At 38.5% G+C, this 24,742-nt stretch overlaps 1 protein-coding gene across 2 annotated transcripts in view; it reads left to right on the top strand.

Annotated features, from left to right (window-relative positions):
* The window catches only part of PLPPR4 (phospholipid phosphatase related 4), a 55,319-nt gene extending 30,810 nt beyond the window's left edge, over positions 1 to 24,509 (top strand). Inside the window, exons 2-7 of one of the 2 annotated variants that reach the window (XM_003585864.6) lie at positions 754 to 939; positions 8,452 to 8,581; positions 10,712 to 10,907; positions 12,668 to 12,725; positions 13,453 to 13,626; positions 20,646 to 24,509. In XM_003585864.6, the coding sequence (XP_003585912.3) occupies positions 754 to 939; positions 8,452 to 8,581; positions 10,712 to 10,907; positions 12,668 to 12,725; positions 13,453 to 13,626; positions 20,646 to 21,974 (2,073 nt within the window). In that variant the 3' untranslated portion in view covers positions 21,975 to 24,509. Of the gene's footprint in view, positions 1 to 753; positions 940 to 8,451; positions 8,582 to 9,807; positions 10,046 to 10,711; positions 10,908 to 12,667; positions 12,726 to 13,452; positions 13,627 to 20,645 lie in introns of those variants that run through there. The other variant, XM_024990059.2, reaches the window with a different exon arrangement.
* The last annotated feature ends 233 nt before the right edge of the window (positions 24,510 to 24,742 follow it).

Here is a 24,742-nt window from a genome sequence, read left to right as displayed (position 1 = left end):
GGGATGGAACCCACCTCTCCTGCTTGACAGGCACAGATCTTTACCACAGATCCACCTGTATAGCCCAAGGGGACTGGTAGCGGTGGTTTAGTCACTAAGTCATGTCCAACTCTTGCAACCCCATGGACGGTAGCCTGCCAGGCTCCTCTGTCCATGGGATTCTCAAGGCAAGAATACTGGAGTGGGTTGCCATTTCCTTCTCCAGGGGATCTTCCTGACCCAGGAATCAAACCAGGGTCTCCTGCATTGTAGGCAGATTCTACAGTGGGGAGCTGGGGAATAGTATAAATATGGTATAAAAAGATGTAAGAAACTGCAGCAAGAGCCAGGTCATGCATTCAATGGTGTAAAATTTGAATTTTATTCAAGCAAAATGGGACCCACTGGAGTAGTTAAAATCAGGAGCAATATGACCTAAAATAAAATATTTTCAGAATATTTAGGATGCTGGGTAGAAATTGGATAGATGGGATGGGGAGGGTAAGTGTGAAAGTGGAGCAGCATTTAGGAGTAATCCAAGAGCAAAGGTGAGGCATGCCGTGGGTTCAGAGAAGGCTGGTGACAGAGGTGGATGAATTAGAGTTTATTTTGAAGGCAGAAGCAATAGTAAGTACGAATGACTTTAATTCTGAGATCAGAGAGGAGTGGTAAGAAAAAATGGAAAACACTTGTGTTTCTAATTTCAATATGTACTGATTCTATATATGACCTGTGTAGAAAAATAAATTTATCTTCTCTGTCCTTCATTCTCAGTTGCCTATATTGGCATCATCGGTGGTTAGCCTGTATTTCCTTGAACTCACGGATGTCTTCAAACCCGTGCACTCTGGATTCAGCTGCTATGACCGGAGTCTTAGCATGCCATACATTGAACCCACCCAGGAGGCAATTCCTTTCCTCATGTTGCTTAGCTTGGCTTTTGCTGGACCTGCAATTACGGTAAGAATTGCCCCCAAATTGTGTTTGTCAGCCCCAGAAGACTAAGAATGACCACATTTATGTAATAAATGAGGTGTCCCTGGTGGCTCAGATGGTGAAGAATCTGTCTACAATGCGGGAGACCTGGGTTTGATCCCTGGGTTGGGAAGATCCCCTGGAGTCGGGAATGGCAACCCATTCCAGTATTCTCGCCTGGAGAATTCCCTAGACAGAGGGGCCTGGTGGGCCGCTGTCCATGGGGTCGCACAGAGTTGGAAGGACTGAGCAACTAATTTTCACTTTCATGTAATAAATGGGTTAAAAACAAACAATAAGTTTCTGATACACTTCCTCATTAATGTATTTCTCATGCATTCATGGAGAAGGAAATGGCAACCCACTCCAGTGTTCTTGCCTGGAGAATCCCATGGATAAAGGGGCCTGGTGGGCTACTGTCCATGGGGTTGCACAGAGTTGGACACGACTGAAGCGACTTAGCATGCATGCATGCATTGGAGAAGGAAATGGTAACCCACTCCAGTATTCATTGCCTAGAGAATCCCATGGACAGAAGAGCCTGGGGGCTGCTGTCTGTGGGGTCGCACAGAGTTGGGCACGACTGAAGCAACTTAGCAGCAGCAGCAGCATGCATTCATACCATGTCTCAAGTCTTAGAAACTGTGGGAAAGAAACAAATAATTCTATAGCCAACAGACTTTGTTCTCCAAAGTGCATGTTGCTATCAATTTTAGCAGATTAGCACTTTTTATTGATTCTTAGCCCTGAGTATGCACAACTGTACAGAAAAGAGGGTACAACTCACATTCCTGTCCACCACAAAATAAAATAATTTAGATTCAGAATAAGCATTTGGATTTTAAAATGTTTAACCTAAAGAAATGATGTAACCTATTGAAATTGAATTAGAAATCTAGTTATTTTTAGTTTGCTAACATACAAATTGGGAATTAGATATTTTTCAATAAATGTATTAATAAATAACACAAACATAGTCTTTATAGCATCTCTTTGGCCCCCAAAACCTACCTAAAAGGACAAGAATCATGTTTCAGGGTTAATAATATTTATTTCTAACAGCAGGAACTCTTTACTTTTATGATGCTAATGAATGTCAGAGGAAGTGGTCATTAAATAAAAAGTTGTATTTGAATGGAGTTTTTATAGGATCCCCTAAAGAACTGGTCTCTTCTGGTTCATTATATGGCAGTTTTAGAAAAGTCTCTGCATTGACCTTTTGTATACCCTTGGATTTGTTTCTTTTTTAATTTCCTCACATTAAACAACAGCATTCTATTTACACTATAAATTACATGAAATATTATCAGAAGATAAAACTGAAATTTAATTTTTCCTAGAACTTCATCATACTTAAAAGATGAATTTTGAGACCTTTTGGTCTCAAAACACTTTGTAAGTTTTAAGAAATGAGTTATCTGAACTTCAGTAACTCCAGGATGATTGGAACTGTTAATGATGTACTTGGAAGTAGCTGAGACTCTGACTAAAAGCATATTTAACATGCAATATTGTTCAGAGTGGGCTGCTTTGGTGGCTCAGACGGTAAAGCGTCTGCCTGCAATGCGGGAGACCCAGGTTTGATCCCTGGGTTGAGAAGATCCCCTGGAGAAGGAAATGGCAACCCACTCCAATACTCTTACAAGGAAAATCCCATGGACAAGGAAACTGGTAGGCTACAGTCTGTGGAGTCACAAAATCAGACATGACTGAATGACTTCACTTTCGCTATTGTTCAGAGTAACAGTATTTTCTGTTCATTTCTCTAATGACTTACCAAAAAATCTATTATCATCCAGTTATTTGACAAAAGCAAAAAATATACATGTTTTAAATCTAGTAGACCAGAAAGCATTTCTCCTAATTGGAATATAATGCAAAAATTTATTGTAATTAATATATTTGAAGTACAATTGTAAAATACAAATGCTTGTGACTCTACTGAAGAGACTATGATGACATTTCATCAGTTACATAATTTCTTCTTTATATACCCAGACGTCTTTCCTCCCTGGGTCTTAGACTAAGTGGCTAGGAGAACACATCTAATTGTGGCTTTTCCTGCCAGCATCATTTATTTCACACTGATCCCTTTGCTGACACTGTTACAGGTCCTGTCAATGACCTTCGCCTCATTATTGTGTTCCTGCTTTTCTGACTCCCTCATTTCCAGTAATAAATTCTCGAAATGCAATTAAGGATGCTTTCTGGGAGATTCTGAGTCAACACTTTCTTTCTTGAGCCTTGAGAAGTGAAAGGACAAGTTTGCTCTGACTACCTCTACCAAGCTGACCTGGGGAACCCAGTGCCAACTCCTTCGGCAAAGACTGCCTGAATTCCCAGGTTGCCCCTGGGCCTCATCCATAAGCTGTTGCGTGCCTCTTTATGGGAGGAGAGGCAAGCTAGGGAAATATTTACACTGCTAGGTCCCTGATCTTCCCCTTATCATTCAGGATATTCCAAGATGTCAGTGATTCTTTTCTTCCACACTTCCTTCATGGATTTTGAGTAAACAACTTGATGGTAAAACTAATCTTGACTTTATGGACATCAAATAACTGTCTTTTACATCTTACTCTCTAAACATATATCTTCTCTAAATTTCTAATTTCATTTTCCCTTGTTTTAAAGCCTTTTCCCAAAACATTGGTTTTTATTGTGTCTGTATGTCACTATAGTCGTAAAATAGGGGTCACCAACCCCAGGGCCATGGACCAGTACCAATCCATGGCCCGTTAGGAACCAAGCGAAGCTTCATCTGTATTTACAGCTACTCCCCATCACTCACATTACCCCCTGAGCTTCACCTCCTGGCAGATCATTGATAACATTAGGTTCTCGTAGGAGTATGGACCCTACTGTGAACAGTGCATATGAGGGATCTAGGTTGCTCGCTTCTTATGAGAATCTAATGCCTGATGATCTGAGGTGGAGCTGAGGTGGTGAGGCAAGCTGGGTGGTAGTGGCTACTACTGTCTCTCATCACCCCCAAACCTAGTTGCAGGAAAACAAGCTCAGGGCCCCCACGTATTCTACATTATGGTGAGGTATATAGTGATTTCATTATATACCACAGTGTAACAATAAAGGAAATAAAGTGCACAATAAATGTAGTGTGCTTGAATCCTCTTGGAACCATCCCTCCCCCCATCTGTGGAAAAAGTGTCTTCCACAAAACCAGTCTGTGGTGCCAAGAAGGTTGGGGACTGCTATACCAGAGCCATGATTCTGTCTCTAAACTTACTACATATGTTACTGCTCCAACTTCTTTCCCTACTCTTCCTGAAAGTGAAAATAACAGACTCTAATTCCCTACGTTCAAGGATGCCATTTTCTTTTTTTTTCTTTTTTGGCAGTATTAATCTGTTCCAAAATGGAATGGTGGGGGAGCCAGAGAGGCAGGATGAATTCTCCTTTGAAAATCACTTTCATAGTCCATTGGTGTAAGCAGAGGTGCTTCTTATTTTCACCCATTCATATGAAGAGAAGGCAAAGCAAAACAAAAGACCACACATGGGTAGTATCCTTTAAAAGGAAGTTTATATTCTTTACAAAAGGAAGATCAACTGATATTTTTATACAGGCATTTACATATAACTCATGTGATGTTTGCTTCTCAGGTTTAAAATTTTTTTTAATTTATTTAGTTATTTTTGGCTGTGCTTGGTCTTTGTTGCTGTGTGCTGGCTTTCTTTAGTTGGAGCAAGCAAGCGGGGGGCTACTCTTCATTGTGGTATGCGGGCTTCTCCTTGTGGTGGCTTCTCTTATTGCAGAGCACAGGCTCTAGAGTGCACGAACTTCAGTAGTTGTGGGACATGGGCTTAGTTGCTTCATGGCATATGGGATCTTCCCAGACCAGGGATCAAACCAGTGTCCCCTGAATTGCAAGGTGGACTCATAACCACTGGACCAAGGAAGCCCCTCAGATTTTTTTTTTGATGCTGTGAAAGATATTTTAAAAATTACCTGCCTTTGTATTGTTACGCAAGAAATTGTAAAACTTCTTTTGTGTCTGTGAAATGTATATTCTTATTTTTTGAAACTGTCTTTAAATTTTCATCTTTAACATTAACTTTTAACTTACTTTTAAGTGATAATTAAACAAGCATTTTGTTTAGTCCTTTGGAGATTCTCAAGGAAAATAGCACAGAATATTAAGGCTTTTCATAAATCTTTCCGAAATCTATATGAATAGAAAACATGTGTATGTTCTCTTCCCTGGAAGTAAAGGGATTAAAGAGTAAGCATACCCAGTTTTATAGAAGAATTGTATTGAAATTTATTATTGTTTCTGGGAGGTAACCTTAGCTTTAGGAGAGTATATACTCTCCTTTAAGTGGCTTTTCCAAGGGCAGTGTCCGTATAATAATAAGCAATGTATTTCCTCTCTGCATCTCCCCTGAAACAGTCACTTTAGAATCTCTTTCAAAAACCTGTCCATGATATCTGACATGCACAAAATGGTATTGTTTCTTTTCAGGATTGTATACGGCATAAACAGAATATTGTGAGAAGATACTTGTCATATACTGTTTTCTATTTCCAAATGACAACAGCAACAAATAATTCTGTTGTCAACACCTAATCCTTGAAACCATATTGCATCACAACAGCATGTCATTCTGAATGGGGAGACAAGCAGGCATATTTGAAAATACATCAGGAAACATCTATCCTTTCCCTGAGGAGAATTCTATCTTTAAAGCAAATTAAATCATTTTGAAAATGCATACAGTGACATGTAGGTCAAGGTTAAATGAATAGTAGTGTGAAGAGAAAATTAATGTGCTCCTTCGGGAGTGGGAGAGTTGGATGATGTCAAAATACTGACAAGAAACCTCCATCCATAATCAAACCAGGATGTGAAAGCACTCTCCTGACATATGAGTTTTGAGCTTATTAAGCAAATAAATGAAAACTCTTGAAATTTCAAGGTCACTTGAGATAATGACTGCTGTGTTATATGACAAGAAGCATTTCCCTAATGACACTAAACAAATAAATTCTTGCATACTTTAGCATTCAGGGATAATATGTGAATCACTATTTACATGTATAATTAAAAAGAAACAAAATTATTCACAGAATTATTATTAAAGAAATGAAAATGAAATGAGCCTCTCAATGCATTCCAGGACACATTTCAGAAATGAGTGGTTAATTTTCTTGAAATGATGAATTTGGGATAATTATGATATTATTCTACTTGCATGGTGCAACATGTCACATCTATCTGTGCAGAATATTATAGAATCTTTTGTGTTTCTATGTCTAACTTGAAGTGATAATGTAGTATGGTATTTTTCAAAAAGTATAATTAACTTAGTATTCAATGATTTGAAAAAAAATTCCTTCTGATTATTTATATAGTTATCCATAAAGGAGTTTATCAGTGTATACCACAAGATTTTCACGCTTGTAAGGTTATTGGTAGAATTTTATTAAGAAAATTGTTTTTATACACATAAAGGTTCCTTATAATTGTACATACACCATATGGAACTAAATAGATCAGACAGAACATTTGAAGCATAAGGTCATAGATTTAGTCATGAGTTTTAAAAATCATAAATTTAAGTACTTTATAAAATAAATGTTAAGTAGGTGTTGAGAACTGGGAACTATTCCTTGGAAAATATATTTCAGTTCCCAGTCACGGTGATAATCTTTAAAGTGACATGATCACTTATACCTAAGGGACTGCCTGTTCCCAGTTTCTCACTTCCACATTTTTAGCCATACTGATTCTAATTTCACAATAATCTCTGAGGCACAGTAACCCCCAATATTTGATTTTTTGCATTTAAAAAGCCACATTATTTCAAGTCTTACTTTTCTTAATAACTGCCAGCCCAAATGCCCAAGGTAATTAGCCAATGAGAATCCCACAGTGAAGGTAACAAAAGCAAACCCTGCAATGTGGGGCACTGTGCTAGATAGTGAGAATAAAAGGTAAAACAAAAAGATGATTTCCCCGCAGAGGGTCACAGTCAAGTGAGAAATAATCCAGCTATGCTAGAGGGAAGGACAAGATACTAAGGGAGCCACACAGAAGGGGCATACTTCAGTTTAGGATATAGTAAGGGATTTCAAGGGAAAGTTCTTGACGGAAATGATGCCTAATGTATTGAGTTTGTCACTGATGTCCTGTGTCTTAGAATCCGACAGCAAGTGTGCTGTTCCTTATCATAAGTATGGTCCTCTGTTTACTGAAAACACATTTTCTAAATATTTCATTCTTAAGACGTATTACTCACTGGTAGTGGTAGTTGATATAGTTGCTAAGATGTGTCTGATTCTTGGGCCCCATGGATTATAGCCCACCAGACTCCTTTGTCCATGGGATTTCCCAGGCAACTGGAGTGGGTTGCCATTTCCTTCTCCAGGGGACCTTCCCTACCCAGGGATTGAACCCATGTCTCCTACATTGTAGGCAGTCTCCTGCATTGCAGGAGTATTTTTTATTGCCGAACCACTATTACTCAACATTACTCAGTATGAATGGATAACTCTTCAGAAATCAACCACATCAAATTCTATTTCAGTTGTCCTGGAGCATTTTCATCCAAATGTTACTGCTTACCTAGATAGATTCTCTTATAATCTACATTCTCCAATAGGATAGTTACTAGCCACATGTGACTATTTCATTTTAAATCTGATTGATTTACATTTCAAATAATTAACTAAGTACAATAAAATGAAATTAAAACTTCAGCTCCTCGATTGCAGTAGCAAAAAAATTTCAAGTGCTCAATAGTGGCTGCCATATTGGACAAAGCAGAAAATATGTCCATCATCACAGAAAATTTTAGCAGATAGCTCTGCTTTAGATTGAACCTTTCTACTTTCATGTCTGCTTTACATGGGTGATCCTTCTGCCCAATTCCAAATTTTATTGAAATAATATGCTAATAAAATATCCCTGATTCTAACTCTAGTACTTATTTTATTCTCTCCTTGGGCATCTTGTTTCCATAGTTTTAAGGATAAAATGTCAAGATTCTAAGCGTCAGAGCAGAATCAGTCACCATGTGATTAATCAGCTAAGTAACACTGGGTATTGTTGGGCATAGGGCCAAAGTCTGGATGCTGCAACCACATTGCAATGCCGGGATGCTATCACAATTTTGACCAGTATGTAGGAGAACAGAAGATCCAACTACGCTAGTTACGATGCCCTGATTACTTTTCACTGCTTCTGCAAATACTCAGGAGAAATCCTCCCATCTCTAAAGTGCCTAGAAAAGGTACATCTTTACTTAATTTAATTGATGGCATGTTAAGAGATAACTTCCCCTGCAGGAGGGCGTGGCAACTCACTCCAGTATTCTTGCCTGGAAAATCCCATGGACAGAGGAGCCTAGCGGCTATAGTACATGGGGTCTCAAAGGAGTCAGACATGACTGAGCAACTGAGCATACATATGTAAGAGATAACTTATATAATTCATCTGCACCCGTTGAATCCATTTTGAATACCCTCTTGTCTTCACAGATTATGGTAGGGGAAGGAATCCTCTACTGTTGCCTGTCCAAAAGAAGGAATGGGGTTGGCCTGGAGCCCAACATTAATGCTGGAGGCTGCAACTTCAACTCGTTCCTTAGAAGAGCCGTCAGATTTGTTGGTGGGTGTGGGAAACCACAAAGAAAGAAAATGTTTTTCAAATAGAAATGTTATATTTAATTACAGATATTATCTTTAAAGCTGTAATTTAGATGTACAGTGTCAGGTACATGATGAATTTTACATTATACGAAAAAAAAAAAAAACTGTTAAAAACACCCTAATTTAAGTTTTGTATCCACAATGTGTTATAGTTAAGGTCCTTGTTTTGAGAGCCAGTATGCCATGCATTTCAGTTTATTTTTGTCTTAGCTCTGGTAGAATCATGAATTTACTTTAAAATGGTTTCTTGGATCTGGGTTCATTTTTTAAAATGGAGAGTAAATATCAGCAGACCAATATAAATGGATAACCCTTCAGAAATTACTTTAGCCACATCAGTGATTCCATTTCAATTGTCCTGCGGTGTTTTCATCCAGAAGTTACTGTCCATGGAAATGTCACCATGCAGCACAGCATCAAGGCTATTTTTCCTTGGTTATATCATCTAACTCTACCTCCTATTTTTATGAGACCTACAGAATATCCATAGGCCTGTAACAGAGTCAAATGAGCATCTAAACCTTCATCTCTTCTGATTAGCATGTGACTGTCTTAATATTATTTGAGTCACAGACGTTTCTTTTTAACTGAATTGAAAAGTCAAGCCACATTACATCACACCACTGTGAATGTTTTAATTCATTCCTAGTAAATCAGCAAAAAGTTATTTTCACCTGTAACCTCTCAGTTCAAAGAGGTAGCTTCATTTAATACCTAATAGAAAATTAAGTACCATCATCTCTTCCACTGGAGAAAAAAAAAAATCTGGTCTAAATCATGCCCTAGACTCTGCCCCACTAAGAAAGGCACATTTTTGCTCCACAAAGACTGTACGGCAAGAATAATCCCCTTACCAGGATCATGAACTAAGACCAAGAAGTAAAACTTTAGGACATCTAGCTGATCTCAGAGGAAGTTTTCCTAATGTAACATAATGCTGTGGCAAAGGGGCACATAACCTCTCTGAAAAACCTCACGACTATGAGGATGCTCCATCTTATCCTGGAGAGCCCAGTCCCAGAGTCAACCACGCCCATGCCCTGGGGGCCTAGAGATGGGTAGGTTTCCTCACTTACTCATACCCCTCCCCAAGATCTTACATGCTGCTAGGAATTAGAATATAGAAATAAAGGTCCAAGGTCACGAATCTGAGGTGAATAAGTGGAGAAAGAACTGGGAGAGTGGTTGTTAGGTGACAACAGGCAGAGAAGGAAAATGCAAAAGGGGCCAGGCCAGAAGGAGAACACTGTCGGGTTACCTGGCTGCCTGTCACAGTCATTTCTATGAGCAAATTGTGAATCAGAATCTCAAGTCAGAATGATTCCAGGGTGTAGAGGGAGCAGGTAGGCTAGACTCCCAAGGATAAGACCAGGCAAGGAACTTGAAGCAAGAATGAAGTTCGAATGTACAAGCCTGCATCAGGGTTTGTCAGTTTATGATTTCAAACTGGTCCCAGAAGAGAAAAGAAAGAACTTAATCAAGAGATTTAAGAATGCCATTTCTGTATTCCAAAATGAAGGAAGCCTCCCACAGCCCAGTACTTATATGATTATTTTTTTCACCATAGGGCTGGCTTGCTGTCTTCTCTGTTTTAATTAGCATTCCTGGTATGCTAGTCATCTGTACGTAGTCATACCGGGAACCAATCCAGTAGGGTTTGCCTACTGTGGCTGGGGTGAGGAACTACTGGGGAGAGAGACCTGGGAGTACAATTCTGCTAAGCAGTTTGTAGTGATTTTGAATTTTGCTTCATTCCCCGTATTGAATCCTTTTCAAATCACACAGTTGTCATCTTAACATGTTCCAGGTATCTGTCAAGTGACCTACAGTTAATAATATTAAGAATTGGCCTGATATAACCAAACAGACAAAAATCCTTCAAATGACAACTTTGGAGATACTCATTGCCTTCAGCATCTGTTTGGAAGTTTAGAAATTTTCTTCACTATCTTCCTGAAATAAACTCAGAGAAAATGATCATAGTAGATGTCAAGGTTGTTATGTTACTGTGTAATACGCAAGATTGATGATGGCACCACACTGGCATCAAGTGCTAGCTTGGTAACAGGTTCTTTCCTTTTCCTTATAGGTGTTCATATCTTTGGACTCTGCTCTACAGCTCTTATCACAGACATTATCCAGCTCTCCACAGGCTACCAGGCACCGTACTTTCTGACTGTGTGCAAGCCAAACTACACCTCTCTGAATGTGTCTTGCAAAGAGAATTCCTACATTGTAGAAGACATTTGCTCAGGATCTGACCTTACAGTTATCAACAGCGGCAGGTTAGAAATGGAGATTATGAAAACTTCCATGTTGGTGTTTTTATTGTTCATGAATAGCTTGGGGGTATCATCATAGGCATGCCCTTTTCAATCACAATGACTTGGATTTTATTTTTCTTTTCAATTCAGTGATCTCTTTAGGGATGATACCATAGAAACCCATTGGTGGCTCCTTCCATTTGGTGGCTCCTTCCAACTCCTTCTCTCTCTCCAAATTTCAGCCCCATATTCATTCCACTCAACTTCATATCACCAAACCCCAGTCATGTTCTATAATCTCCTCGATACTAATTATGGGTTTAGAAAGAAAGAAAGTGAAGTCACTCAGTTGTGTCTGACTCTTTGCGACCCCATAGACTGCAGCCTACCAGGCTCCTGCGTCCATGGGATTTTCCAGGCAAGAGTACTGGAGTGGGGTGCCATTGCCTTCTCCGAATTATGGGTTTAGGTTATCACAAATTGGTTTATTTTAGATGTTTATAGTTAGTCACGGCTTATAATCAGTATGTGTCATGTAGTGACTTAAGTAGAAGACTATATATGATATTTCCAGCTCCGTTACATATTTTATTAAAAAAGAAATCATATGAATTTTCCTTTTGGTAGAGTTTTAAAAGAAATAGCATCTACGATTGCATGTGTCTCCTCTGAATAAACCCAGAAAGTCTGTACAGCTCCTGACCTTGCATTTCAGAAAATAAAAACTGAAAAGCTTAAGAAATTACCAAAGCATTAAACTGTTTTCAATCAATAAAAAAAAAGACAGAAGCTTAGATGGCAAGAGAAGTTCAAAAGAAATAAATTACAGAAGGGTGAAGGCAGCAAAAGACTGATATAAGAATTTTATTTTTCATTCAGTCAGTTCCCAAAGATTGATTTAAGAGTCAAAAATAATTTAAATACACTTGAAGAATCAGAACCTGATATTATATAATTATATACATATGGTCCATTCAATTCAATTAATTTTGAACTTACATTTAAGACTTATATTCTATATTCTTTCTCAATTTTTCTACATTATCTTGTCTGTGTTGAATAGTAATCCATTTTATTGGGTACCAAATAATTAGGAGGTCATTAATAAAACTGAGTTTTCCCCACTTTTTATTCATTAAAAGATCTCTGTTCTCCTTCTGTCTTTCACAGTCCTCTGTTCTACCTCTCGCACCTTGCTTCTTATTTAACTAAACAATATACTTTGCGATTCTTGAGATAATAGTCATTTTAAAGTGGGATAGAGAAACATTTTGCTAAAATTAGATTTTTTTCCCTATGCTTTCTAAACTGTAAAAAACACTTCTAGACCCACTACTGTGAGAATGTAATTATTCTTTTAAATATTTATGTAAATGAAACCATATATTTAGGAGCATAGAGAAAGTTTAAAAGCATTAAAATCTAGGTTTTATAGGCTTTTACTTTAACCTGACATAATTATAACACCAATAAACAGTTATAATGCTTTCCACCCCATTTCTGCTTTCAACCAGCATTCCAATAATGTAAAGAAGTGATCCCTTAGAAAGCTAACACTTTATACTGGAAAGTGTATCACTACCCTTCTTTAATACTAATGGTGATTAACAGTGTTTATTTTATCACTCAGATCTTTCTGCAGAAAATCAAACAGAAATTAAAGTTATTGCTTATTACCTTGCAGCTTTTTAGTTGAACATTTTAACCACTCAGTGTTCTTGAGATAATTGTTAGCAGTGTATCAGAAATAGAAGGCATAATTTGACTTCTTCCTTTGGCAGAAAATCATTCCCTTCTCAACATGCGACCCTTGCTGCCTTTGCAGCTGTGTACGTTTCGGTAAGTAACTGGGTCTTTTTCATCAAACTGTGTCCTAGAGAAAATCAGAGAAATGAGTGTTGTCTCCAAACACCAATTAGATTATATTACAGCTGGGTAATAACAGAAGAGTATAATGGCATAAAAAATAGAATTTAGTATAAACAATATAACAGTAAGATAATTTTTGAAATAGTCATAGTATTCATTTAGCCTTGTATCTCTTTTAATGTGATATTATACTTCATGAGAGAGTACTGTGAAGTACATGAATGTTAAAAACTGTAAAACTGAAAGAATTGCGTTAAGTATATACACACAGCATACACTTTCGTTTCAATCATTATGTAACAGCAAATTCTAAGTAAGTGTAAGTTGATAAATGCTCTGCAATGAATTGTCACTATATCTTATTAATATAATAGTTTATTAGATTTTATGTGAAAAAATGGATTGAAATTAAATGACAAGTAACATGGAGACTAACCAGTTATCTGGCTAATTCTACTGCTTTAATTTTTTTCCAGACTTTTGTGTAATCACATAAGTGGTCTGTTATTTATTTGATGGATTTTGTCAGGCATCTCTTTTTTTTCAGGTACAGAAATTAGCCAGAGCAGGGGGAAAGGAATAGTAAAATTGACATCAAGTGTATCAGAGATTTGAGTTTACCTTTTTGTTTGATTATAATGGAATGGAAAAAATGACCTTTTAAACATACTTACCCTGGTCCTTTCATTTTTTAAAGATGTACTTCAATTCCACACTAACGGATTCCTCTAAGCTTCTGAAACCTCTCTTGGTCTTCACCTTTATCATCTGTGGAATCATCTGTGGGCTAACACGGATAACTCAGTATAAGAATCACCCAGTTGATGTCTACTGTGGCTTTTTAATAGGAGGAGGAATTGCTCTGTACTTGGTAAATAATTTACTATTATTCAACAAAGCACAGTTTAAAAAGGAAAACATGCACAAAATGTCTTGCACTATAATAATTTACTTCCAATGTAGTTTATATCTATGAGAAAATCCCTGGCTCCTTCTCCATTCTAAGCCAAAACATATATTCTACTTTCAGTAAAATCATTTATTAAACTCATACATTGGGCCAGAAAAGGTGATTTTAGAAAGATTATCACATTTTCCCTTATCACTCTCCCACAAAAAAAAAAGTCAAGGACTGCTATTACTAGTATAATTTTATAGATGAGGAAAGTAAGTTAAAGAGAGTAGAAGTATAATGGAAAAATTATATACTTTGCCCAATAACACAAATGTGGCACCTGGACATAACTGTAATCCAGCTAATATTTAATTCTTTGTGTGTGTTTGTGCTCAGTCATGTCTGACTCTTTGCAACCCAGTGAACTATAGCCTGCTAGGCTCCTCTGTCCATGGGATTTCTTAGGCAAGAATACTGGCTTGAGTTGCCATTTCCTTCTCCAGGGTATCTTCCCAACCCAGGAATTGAACCCATGTCTCTTGCCACCTGTATTGGCAGGTGGATTCTTTACCACTGTGCCACCTGAGAAGTCCCACTGAATTCTTTAGCAACCTTCATTTCCAAACCTGATCTTCCTTTAAGGGAAATATCTTCAGCATAAGGGAACTGAAATTGTCCATTTCATTCATGCATTCATTACCTTAACATTTATTCAAAATCTGATCTGTGCCAGGTACTATACTGAGCATCACAGCACTGATAAATAAGATTTATCATTTATGAGTTTATAGTGCAAAGATTAAGAAAAGTATAAATGGTTACAATATGTTAAATGACAAAACAGGGTATAAACAAAGTACTTTGAGGATAGCAAACTGCCTAAGGAAGCTAAGGAAGGCTTCACAGAGTTATACTCATGTTTTTAAAACATGAGAGTTTCTTAGGGTTAAGAAAGGAAGAGGGCATTCAAGCTGAAGAAACTACATATGAAAAAAGATGGACATATGAATGATCAAGTCTTTGTGGAGGGTGAGGGAACAGAAGGAATGAGAGATAATGGCCACGTTTCTAGTTTGGAAGACCAGCAGATGGTGACTTCATGAGCTGACTGAATGGATTTGTACAAGCTGAATTTAAAGATCAATAGGAAGTTGAATAGTTGGGTCTGGAACTTAAAGGAGCAATGACTGGTGGAAGATAGATTTGGAAATCACGAACATTATAGGTGGAAATACCATTATAGTTATGGGAATATATAAAATTGCCAGGTCCTAAGAATTAAAGTCTGACAGTGTTTCTACTGTTTCCCCATCTGTTTCCCATGAAGTGATGGGACCAGATGCCATGATCTTAGTTTTCTGAATGTTGAGCTTTAACCCAACTCTTTCACTCTCCTCTTTCACTTTCATCAAGAGGCTTTTGAGTTCCTCTTCACTTTCTGCCATAAGGGTGGTGTCATCTGCATATCTGAGGTTATTGATATTTCTCCAGGCAATCTTGATTCCAGCTTGTGGTTCTTCCAGCCCAGCGTTTCTCATGATGTACTCTGCATAGAAGTTAAATAAGCAGGGTGACAATATATAGCCTTGACATACTCCTTTCCCAATTTGGAACCAGTCTGTTGTTCCATGTCCAGTTCTAACTGTTGCTTCCTGACCTGCATGTAGGTTTCTCAAGAAGCAGGTCAGGTGGTCTGGTATTCCCATCTATTGAAGAATTTTTCACAGTTTATTGTGATCCACACAGTCAAAGGCTTTGGCATAGTCAAGAAAGCAAAAATAGATGTTTTTCTGGAACTTTCTTGCTTTTTCCATGATCCAGCAGATGTTGGCAAATTGATCTCTGGTTCCTCTGCCTTTTCTAAAACCAGCTTGAACATCTGGAAGTTCACAGTTCACATATTACTGAAGCCTGGCTTGGAGAATTTTGAGCATTATTTTACTAGCGTGTGAGATGAGTGCATTTGTGTGGTGGTTTGAGCATTCTTTGGCATTGTCTTTCTTTGGAATGAAAACTGACCTTTTCCAGTCCTGTGGCCACTGCTGAGTCTTCCAAATTTCCAAACTAAGAGCATGGCATCTGGTCCCATCGCTTCATGGGAAATAGATGGGGAAACAGTGGTTGACTTTATTATTTTGGGCTCCAAAATCACTGCAGATAGTGATTACAGCCATGAAATTAAAAGATGCTTACTCCTTGGAAGGAAAGTTATGATCAACCTAGATAGCACATTCAAAAGCAGAGACATTACTTTGCCAACAAAGGTCCATCTAGTCAAGGCTATGGTTTTTCCAGTGGTCATGTATGGATGTGACAGTTGGACTATAAAGAAAGCTGAGTGCCGAAGAATTGATGCTTTTGAACTGTGGTGTTGGAAAAGACTCTTGAGAGTCCCTTGGACTGCAAGGAGATCCAACCAGTCCATTCTAAAGGAGATCGGTCCTGGATGTTCATTGGAAGGACTGATGCTGAAGCTGAAACTCCAATACTTTGGCCACCTCATGCGAAGAGTTGACTCATTGGAAAAGACTCTGATGCTGGGAGGGATTGGGGGCAGGAAGAGAAGGGGATGACAGAGGATGAGATGGCTGGATGGCATCACCGACTCGATGGACATGAGTCTGAGCGAACTGCAGGAGTCGGTGATGGACAGGGAGGCCTGGCGTGCTGCGATTCATGGGGTTGCAAAGAGTCAGACACGACTGAGTGACTGAACTGAACTGAACTGAAGAATAAAAGGAGCCAGGAAATCACCAATATGCAAGTAGCATGCAGAGGAAAAGGCCATAATGAAAGAAACTAAGAGGATCTACAGAGAAATAAAAATTAACTGCCTGTTGGAGCAGTTCTAAATCTTGTGATCTTGGAATACTTGTGAAAAGCATTAATAAAAAAAAGCTTATAAAAACAGGAAACATATTAAAGTGAGCAATGATTTATTTTTTTCATTTTTATATACTAGTGGCATAGTCAGGACTGTCACTTCAGATCTCATACTTCCTACTCATACTTTCTTCAGTGAAGGAGAAAGCCATCGAATGAAAATGTGTGCCAGGAACTGTGCATAAGCCTGGGTTGTCCTGGGAGTGTTCTTTGGCAACAAGTGTTAGAGAATAAGACTGAGAACTGTCACTCTCCAGTTCATGCATTGTCTGTATATGTCTGATTTTCATGGTGTCTTAGAGTCCCAAGGGTTTGGGCTCGAATCTCAGTTCTTCTGCTATTTGGCCGATTTTGTAGCCATTCAGAAGCCTGATTCTTCATCTATAAAATGAGGATAATAACTATTTGCCTCATATCATAACAAGGACTCAAACAACTATATTTATTAAGCCAAGTTCTGGGCACTGAATTCTGAACAATGTAGGTAGAGGTTATAGCTGTGAAAAGAAGAGAAGTGAAAGATACACCCATCCGAATGCAGAGTTCCAAAGAAGAGCAAGGAGAGATAAGAAAGCCTTCCTCAGTGATTGATGCAAAGAAATAGAGGAAAACAACAGAATGGGAAAGACTAGAGATCTCTTCAAGAAAATTAGAGATACCAAGGGAATGTTTCATGCAAAGATGGGCTCCATAAAGGACAGAAATGGTATGGACCTAACAAGCAGAAGATATTAAGAAGAGGTAGCAAGAATACACAGAAGAACTGTACAAAAAAGATCTTTACGACCCATATAATCACAGTGGTGTGATCACTCACCTAGAGCCAGACATCCTGGAATGTGAAGTCAAGTGGGCTTTAGGAAGCATCACTATGAACAAAGCTAGTGGAGGTGATGGAATTCCAGTTGAGCTACTTCAAATCCTAAAAGATGATGGTGTAAAAGTGCTACACTCAATATGCCAGCAAATTTGGAAAACTCAGCAGTGGCCACAGGACTGGAAAAGGTCAGTTTTTATCCCAATCCCAAAAAAAGGGAAAGGGAAGTCGCTCAGTCGTGTCCGACTCTTCGCGACCCCATGGACTGCAGCCTACCAGGCTCCTCCATCCATGGGATTTTCCAGGCAAGAGTACTGGAGTGGGGTGCCATTGCCTTCTCCAAATCCCAAAGAAAGGCAATGCAAAATAATGCTCAAACTACTGCACTCATCTCACATGCTAGTAAAGTAATGCTCAAAATTCTCCAAGCCAGGCTTCAGTAATATGTGAACTGTGAACTTCCAGATGTTCAAGCTGGTTTTAGAAAAGGCAGAGGAACCAGAGATCAATTTGCCAACATCTGCTGGATCATGGAAAAAGCAAGAGAGTTTCAGCAAAACATCTATTCTGCTTTATTGACTATGCCAAAGCCTTTGACTGTGTGGATCACAATAAACTGTGAAAAATTCTTCAAGAGATGGGAATACCAGACCACCTGACCTGCTTCTTGAGAAACCTATATGCAGGTCAGGAAGCAACAGTTAGAACTGGACATGGAACAACAGACTGGTTCCAAATTGAGAAAGGAGTATGTTAAGGCTATGTATTGTCACCCTGCTTATTTAACTTCTATGCAGAGTACCTCATGAGAAACGCTGGGCTGGAAGAACCACAGGCTGGAATCAAGATTGCCTGGAGAAATATCAATAACCTCAGATATGCAGATGACACCACCCTTATGGCAGAAAACGAAGAAGACCTAAAGAGCTTCTTGATGAAAGTGAAAGAGGAAAGTGAAAAAGTTGGCTTAAAACTCAACATTCAGAAAACTAAGATCATGGCATCCGGTCCCATCACTTCATGGGAAATAGATGGGGAAACAGTGGAAACAATGGCAGACTTTATTTTGGGGGGCTCCAAAATCTGATCTGATCTGAAAATTACTTCAGATGGTGACTGCAGCCATGAAAATAAAGACACTTGCTCTTTGGAAGAAAAGTTATGACCAACCTAGACAGCATATTAAAAAGCAGAGACATTACTTTGCTAACAAAGGTCCGTCTAGTCAAGGCTATAGTTTTTCCAGTAGTCATGTATGGATGTGAGAATAGGTCTATAAAGAAAGCTGAGCGCTGAAGAATTGATGCTTTTGAACTGTGTTGTTGGAGAAGACTCTTGAGAGTCCCTTGATCAGCAAGGAGATCCAACCAGTCCATCCTAAAGGAAATCAGTCCTGAGTGTTCATTGGAAGGACTGATGCTGAAGCTGAAACTTCAATACTTTGGCCACCTGATGGGAAAAACTGACTCATTAGAGAAGACCCTGATGGTGGAAAAGATTGAAGGCAGGAGGAGAAGGGGACAACAGAGGATGAGATGGTTGGATGGCATCACTGACTCATTGGACATGAGTTTGAGTAAACTCTGGGAGTTGGTGATGGACACGGTAGCCTGGCATGCTGCAGTCCATAGGGTCGCTAAGAGTCAGACACGACTGAGCAACTGAACTGAACTGAACTGATGTACAGTCTGGTGGAAGATGGTCCTAGATGTATGAATTTAAATACAATTATTAATGGAACATGAGGTAGAGATTGTTTACCCTGAAAACTTTTGTAGTAAGAACATAGGTATTGTTTAGAAGAAGATTTTAGCCAGGAATTGAAATACTTGGAGAGGGAGAAGCCTGACTTTATTCTGTTCCTGTTTACACTCTGCCTTGAAATTATTAACTTATCCATTTTAAGCCTATGCCCTTGTTCATTGTTAGGCACTCTACAAAATATCACATCTGTGGAATTCCTTTGGTTTGGTCTGAAAATTAGACAGTGGCTCCCTTCTGTTGAGCTTAACACACAAATAGTTATCTGCTTCTTGCTCTTATCTCTAAACTAAGCATCTCAAAAACTGAAAATTCAGCCGGTATTAGATCTTCTGCATGTCAAAAGGTTAAAAAATTCTGAATCTGATCTTTAGCCTTTATCAGATTTTTATCCCCAAAATCTAAAAAAAAAAAAAAAAAAAATTGATCACCTGAGTGTGAAGACAAGATTAAATAAAATTCAGCTTAAGTTTAGTGTAATAATACTGAGCTTATCAAATATAACTTTCAAAATTTTTTTAATGGCTGAGTAATACTCCATTGTGTATATGTACCACAGCTTTCTTATCCATTCATCTGCTGATGGACATCTAGGTTGCTTCCATGTCTTGGCTATTATAAACAGTGCTGCGATGAACATTGGGGTACACGTGTCTCTTTCCCTTCTGGTTTTCTCAGTGTGTATGCCCTGGCAAAACTAATACAATTATGTAAAGTTTAAAAATAAAATAAAATTAGAGAAAAAAAAAAAAAAAAACTTTCAAAATTTAAGATCAGGTTTTAGGTGGAAAAAACTTAGAACCCAATATAGGGACAGTTTCTGCCCTCTTTTCCCAGAACATTCTGTAAAATGCTGCACACATAGTGCTGAGCTCCATGTCAGCTGCGAGGATGTGTGCCTCTGACCTCAATACAAAACCTATGTCATATTTTATGAATGATTTGTTGTTCTGCATTTCCACATGCAGGTATGATTGAATGGTATGATTTCAATCGTACCATCATGAGGTATGACTGAAAATGGAAGGTAAAGTACATCAGTTAAGCCATCTGAGGTGTCACTCAACAAGCAGTTCATAAATCCAGGAAAATGAATTGCTTTGAAAAAACAGAAGATGGTTGATTCACGTTGTTGCATGGCAGACACCAACACAACATTGTAAAGCAATTTCCATCTAATTGAAAAATAAATTTCAAAAAGAAAAACAGAAGAATGCCCTTATTTCTCTCATTGTCTGACTTCTCTTCTCAATACAGAGGATAAGATTGTCCAAAACATCTGGTGGGATGGAGAAAGGAGAGAAAACCCAACTAATAATGAAAAATAATGGGCTTTATAGTTCTGAAGAGTTAGTTCAGCGGCTGATGATATAACTTACAACTATTTCCTGAGTAACTGTACTTTTAGTTTTGGTTGTTTGTGTCAGTGGGGTATAGCAAACACATCTTAATGTGCGTCACTACATCCTCCAATGCAAACTCTCAGTAACCATGTCATCTGGTGCCTGATATTTATTGTTTCTCCCAACACTAGGGTCTGTATGCTGTGGGGAATTTTCTGCCTAGCGAAGAGAGTGTGTTTCAGCACAGAGAAGCCCTCAGGTCTCTGACAGACCTCAATCAAGACCCCAGCCGAGTTTTAGCTGCTAAAAATGGTAGCAGCACTGACGGAATTGCTCACACTGAAGGCATTCTGAACCGAAACCATAGAGATGCTAGCTCCTTGACCAACCTCAAAAGGGCAAATGCAGATGTAGAAATCATCACTCCACGGAGCCCCATGGGGAAGGAGAACATGGTTACCTTCAGCAATACCTTGCCTAGAGCCAACACCCCATCCGTGGAAGACCCTGTGAGAAGAAACGCCAGCATTCATGCCTCGATGGATTCTGCTAGATCCAAGCAGCTCCTCACCCAGTGGAAGAACAAGAATGAAAGCCGCAAGCTGTCTCTGCAGGTTATAGAGACCGAGCCGGGACAGTCACCACCCAGATCCATTGAAATGAGATCAAGCTCGGAGCCGTCCAGGGTGGGGGTCAATGGAGACCACCACGCTCCCAGCAGCAATCAGTATCTCAAGATCCAGCCTGGCACCGTCCCTGGGTGTAACAATAGCATGCCTGGGGGACCAAGAGTGTCCATTCAATCCCGCCCCGGGTCCTCACAGTTAGTACACATCCCTGAAGAGACGCAGGAAAACATAAGCACCTCCCCCAAAAGCAGCTCTGCTCGGGCCAAGTGGCTGAAAGCTGCGGAGAAGACTGTGGCTTGTAATAGAAGCAACAGCCAGCCTCGCATCATGCAAGTCATAGCCATGTCCAAGCAGCAGGGTGTCCTCCAAAGCAGCCCCAAGAACACTGAAGGCAGCACAGTCTCCTGCACCGGCTCCATCCGATACAAAACCCTGACAGACCACGAACCCAGTGGGATCGTGAGGGTTGAGGCCCACCCGGAGAACAACAGGCCCATCATACAGATCCCGTCCACCGAAGGCGAAGGCAGTGGCTCCTGGAAATGGAAAGCCCCTGAAAAGGGCAGCCTTCGCCAAACGTACGAGCTCAACGATCTCAACAGGGACTCAGAAAGCTGTGAGTCCCTGAAAGACAGTTTTGGTTCCGGAGATCGAAAGAGAAGCAACATTGACAACAGTGAGCATCACCACCACGGAATCACCACCATCCGCGTCACCCCGGTAGAGGGCAGCGAAATCGGTTCAGAGACTCTGTCCGTTTCTTCCTCCCGCGACTCCACCCTGCGGAGAAAGGGCAACATCATTTTAATCCCTGAAAGGAGCAACAGCCCCGAAAACACGAGGAATATCTTCTACAAGGGAACCTCCCCAACACGGGCTTATAAGGATTGAGTGATAGTCATTCAAATCACTTGAGTCACCCCAAGAGACAACGTGTTGATTCTACCAGTGCTCTGTTCCAGCAAATCGGGAACCTTCTCACCAAACTAGAGTATCCACCATCAGCCCGCGATTCACTGACTCTCGAGAACTATTCCACCCAAGCTTGTAGACTTCACATCAAGGGAAGGGAAAAGCACAATGCAAGAACCTAACTCATGCGATAATGTGAAGACTCTTCCTAAGACCTACCTTCAAACGCAAAACGTTTGCAGAGGGCAATATCAAAAGAAAGCGGTTTCCTTCAGTGTATACTATTGTACTTCCTGAATGTGCCAACTTTAGGGTTCTTTCTTTATAATTAGCTGTGGGAATCCAGAACACACGTTTTCCCTGCAGCAGAGGCCATGCAGTATTATATATTCATTTTGCAGAATCTGCACCAAAAGCTCAATATGGGTGGTGCTGATTATTATAGTACATATATGGTGTAAACTCTCAATTTCTATTTAGCTGTGAAATAGTGGTGTGCAATTCCTTGTCAAAGAAATGCTACTGTTATTAAGAAGATGTTGGCTTCTTTGTGTTAGAATAGGACACCCTGCAGCTTCTCTGTAGTGGCTCAGTCACAGTCAAAAAATGAAAAGGTATTGTGCATTTCTTCAAAAGTTTGCTTTCTTCAACAACAAAAATTTATAAGGATATTTTAAGTGAAAGGGAATAACCAGTACTTTTCTGCATAGCTTTTTGCTGTTTACTTTTTATTTCAAGTTACTGCTAATGAAAAATCAGTTTTTAGTGAGTAAATTTGCATAATTTAAAATATTATTTTAGAGTTTTTTGAAATTGATGTGACCATATTTTGCATTTTATGGCTTCTCCTTTATTTATTGACTTAAATTTTTATGTTATAGATACATTCTTTAATGCAGAAATAACAGTTGATATTCCTTGAGCAAAATATACTGCTGTGAATTTATAAACAAGAAATATGAACCAAAACTTGACATTGTGGGTTACACTGCCAGCAGTGTTGATCATATGTTAACCTTAGATGTTTCCAGCCAGCTGGCTTAAACTTCTAACTTAAGTAATCCAAAATTTTCATTTTGTTCCAGATTATTAACATTTTTTGATATCCTGATAACCAGTTAGAGTCACAGTGGTTGGGTTTTGCCATCTTCTCTAAAATATTTTGTTATTTGTATACTAACAGGATGAATCTGAAAAAAAAAAGAAAATTGATAAGTAAAAATATCTCACAGTGTACATTAAGAATGTATTTCTTCAAAATAGATAGGCACAGTTTTTGTGCTCAACTACAAATAACAGTTTTTGCTACCTATCTTGAATGAAGCCTTCAACTTAAATCAATGGAAACCAATATTGTCAATAAGAAGAAAGTAAAAGCAAAACATTTTGAGGTGTTTTTCCAACATAAAACTTTAAGTATGAAGAAATATTTGGTTCTTGTAATTTCGCATTTAACCTTTTTACACCATTTCCTAAGAATTCTGATGTACATCTCATGATTGCCACGGGGACAAAAGGTAACAACAATGCTGGTTAATCTTAGTTCAGTTTTCACTGAGAGCAGAAGTAGTTGTTTAGAGATGAGTAAGTACCACATTCTTAATCAACTTCTGCTGGAAAAGGGCAGAGCTTTCTAGAGTAACCAACCTCCTACGGCATTAGGGATTTAGCTGAAACCATCAAAACTGAAAACTCTGGCAATAAAATACAGATTCAACTATATCCCTTCTGGCAATTTCCTTCTCAGAGAGGGGAGTGGGAGTAAAATGTTGCCTTCCCCACTTCTCACCACCACCACCATTATGACACTCCTACTGGCTTTTGCCAATTATAGAGAGAAAGGTGGATTGGTTTTAGTGCTCTGAAGAAAAAAAAAAAAGCTGCAGCATTTCAGGTGCAGTATGATATTTGCTAATCTTTCCTATTTCTTAACAAAAGATTTTAAAGTACTTCTCTAGTCACTGAAGTTTTTTTTTTCTTTACATGAATATTGATATATTCTTTTTCTACTCAAAGTGCCAAAGGCTACAGTTTTTAATGACTTAAATTGTACCACATTGTTAAGGAAATATATAATGATGGTCGCTAGAACTCAGACCTCTGCATGTGTATTTGATAACACATCTTTTGTAAACAAAAGATTACAAAGAATTATTTGTTTACATTCCACTGGTACCTTAATTTAAAACAAATGAGACTAACAGGTGGTATCTCTTCTTAGTGTTCTATTTATCTTATTTGCTAATGAGAGCACTTCTTCCTTTGTTAGGCTGTGCTTTATTGATAAAACCAAGTATTGAATAAAGAGAGTTAATTATCTTTTTAAAGTAAATAAAATTATGAAGATATATATGACATATATAAAGTATTGTGTTTAATAAAATGTTATGCAATGTTTTCCAAACTGATAAAGTTTGTAAAGTGCTATAATGTATTTTGTTAAGTACAGATCAGAGCTGTGTGAGTATATTGTGCTAACATCATAGAAATAAAGATTAGATTTCTTCATCAAAATTGGAGCATTTTGGTCTTTTACTTCAGAGTATGAATTGATAATACTTTATAGGAAAACAGCTGAAAAAATTAGAATGACCCAGAACTGATTATAATTAGAAGAAAGTATTGCACTAAGAAGGAAAAGCTTCTCAAACTATGACATAATGTTTCCTTATCGTTTAGAATTTTGGTTTTATGCTTATTAAAGAAGTTCTTTTAAATTTATTTAGACCTAGATTTTTCACATATCA

This window comes from Bos taurus, chromosome 3 (assembly GCF_002263795.3).
Source record: "Bos taurus isolate L1 Dominette 01449 registration number 42190680 breed Hereford chromosome 3, ARS-UCD2.0, whole genome shotgun sequence".
Lineage (NCBI taxonomy): Eukaryota > Metazoa > Chordata > Mammalia > Artiodactyla > Bovidae > Bos > Bos taurus.
This window is presented reverse-complemented; position numbering and strand designations above follow the sequence as displayed.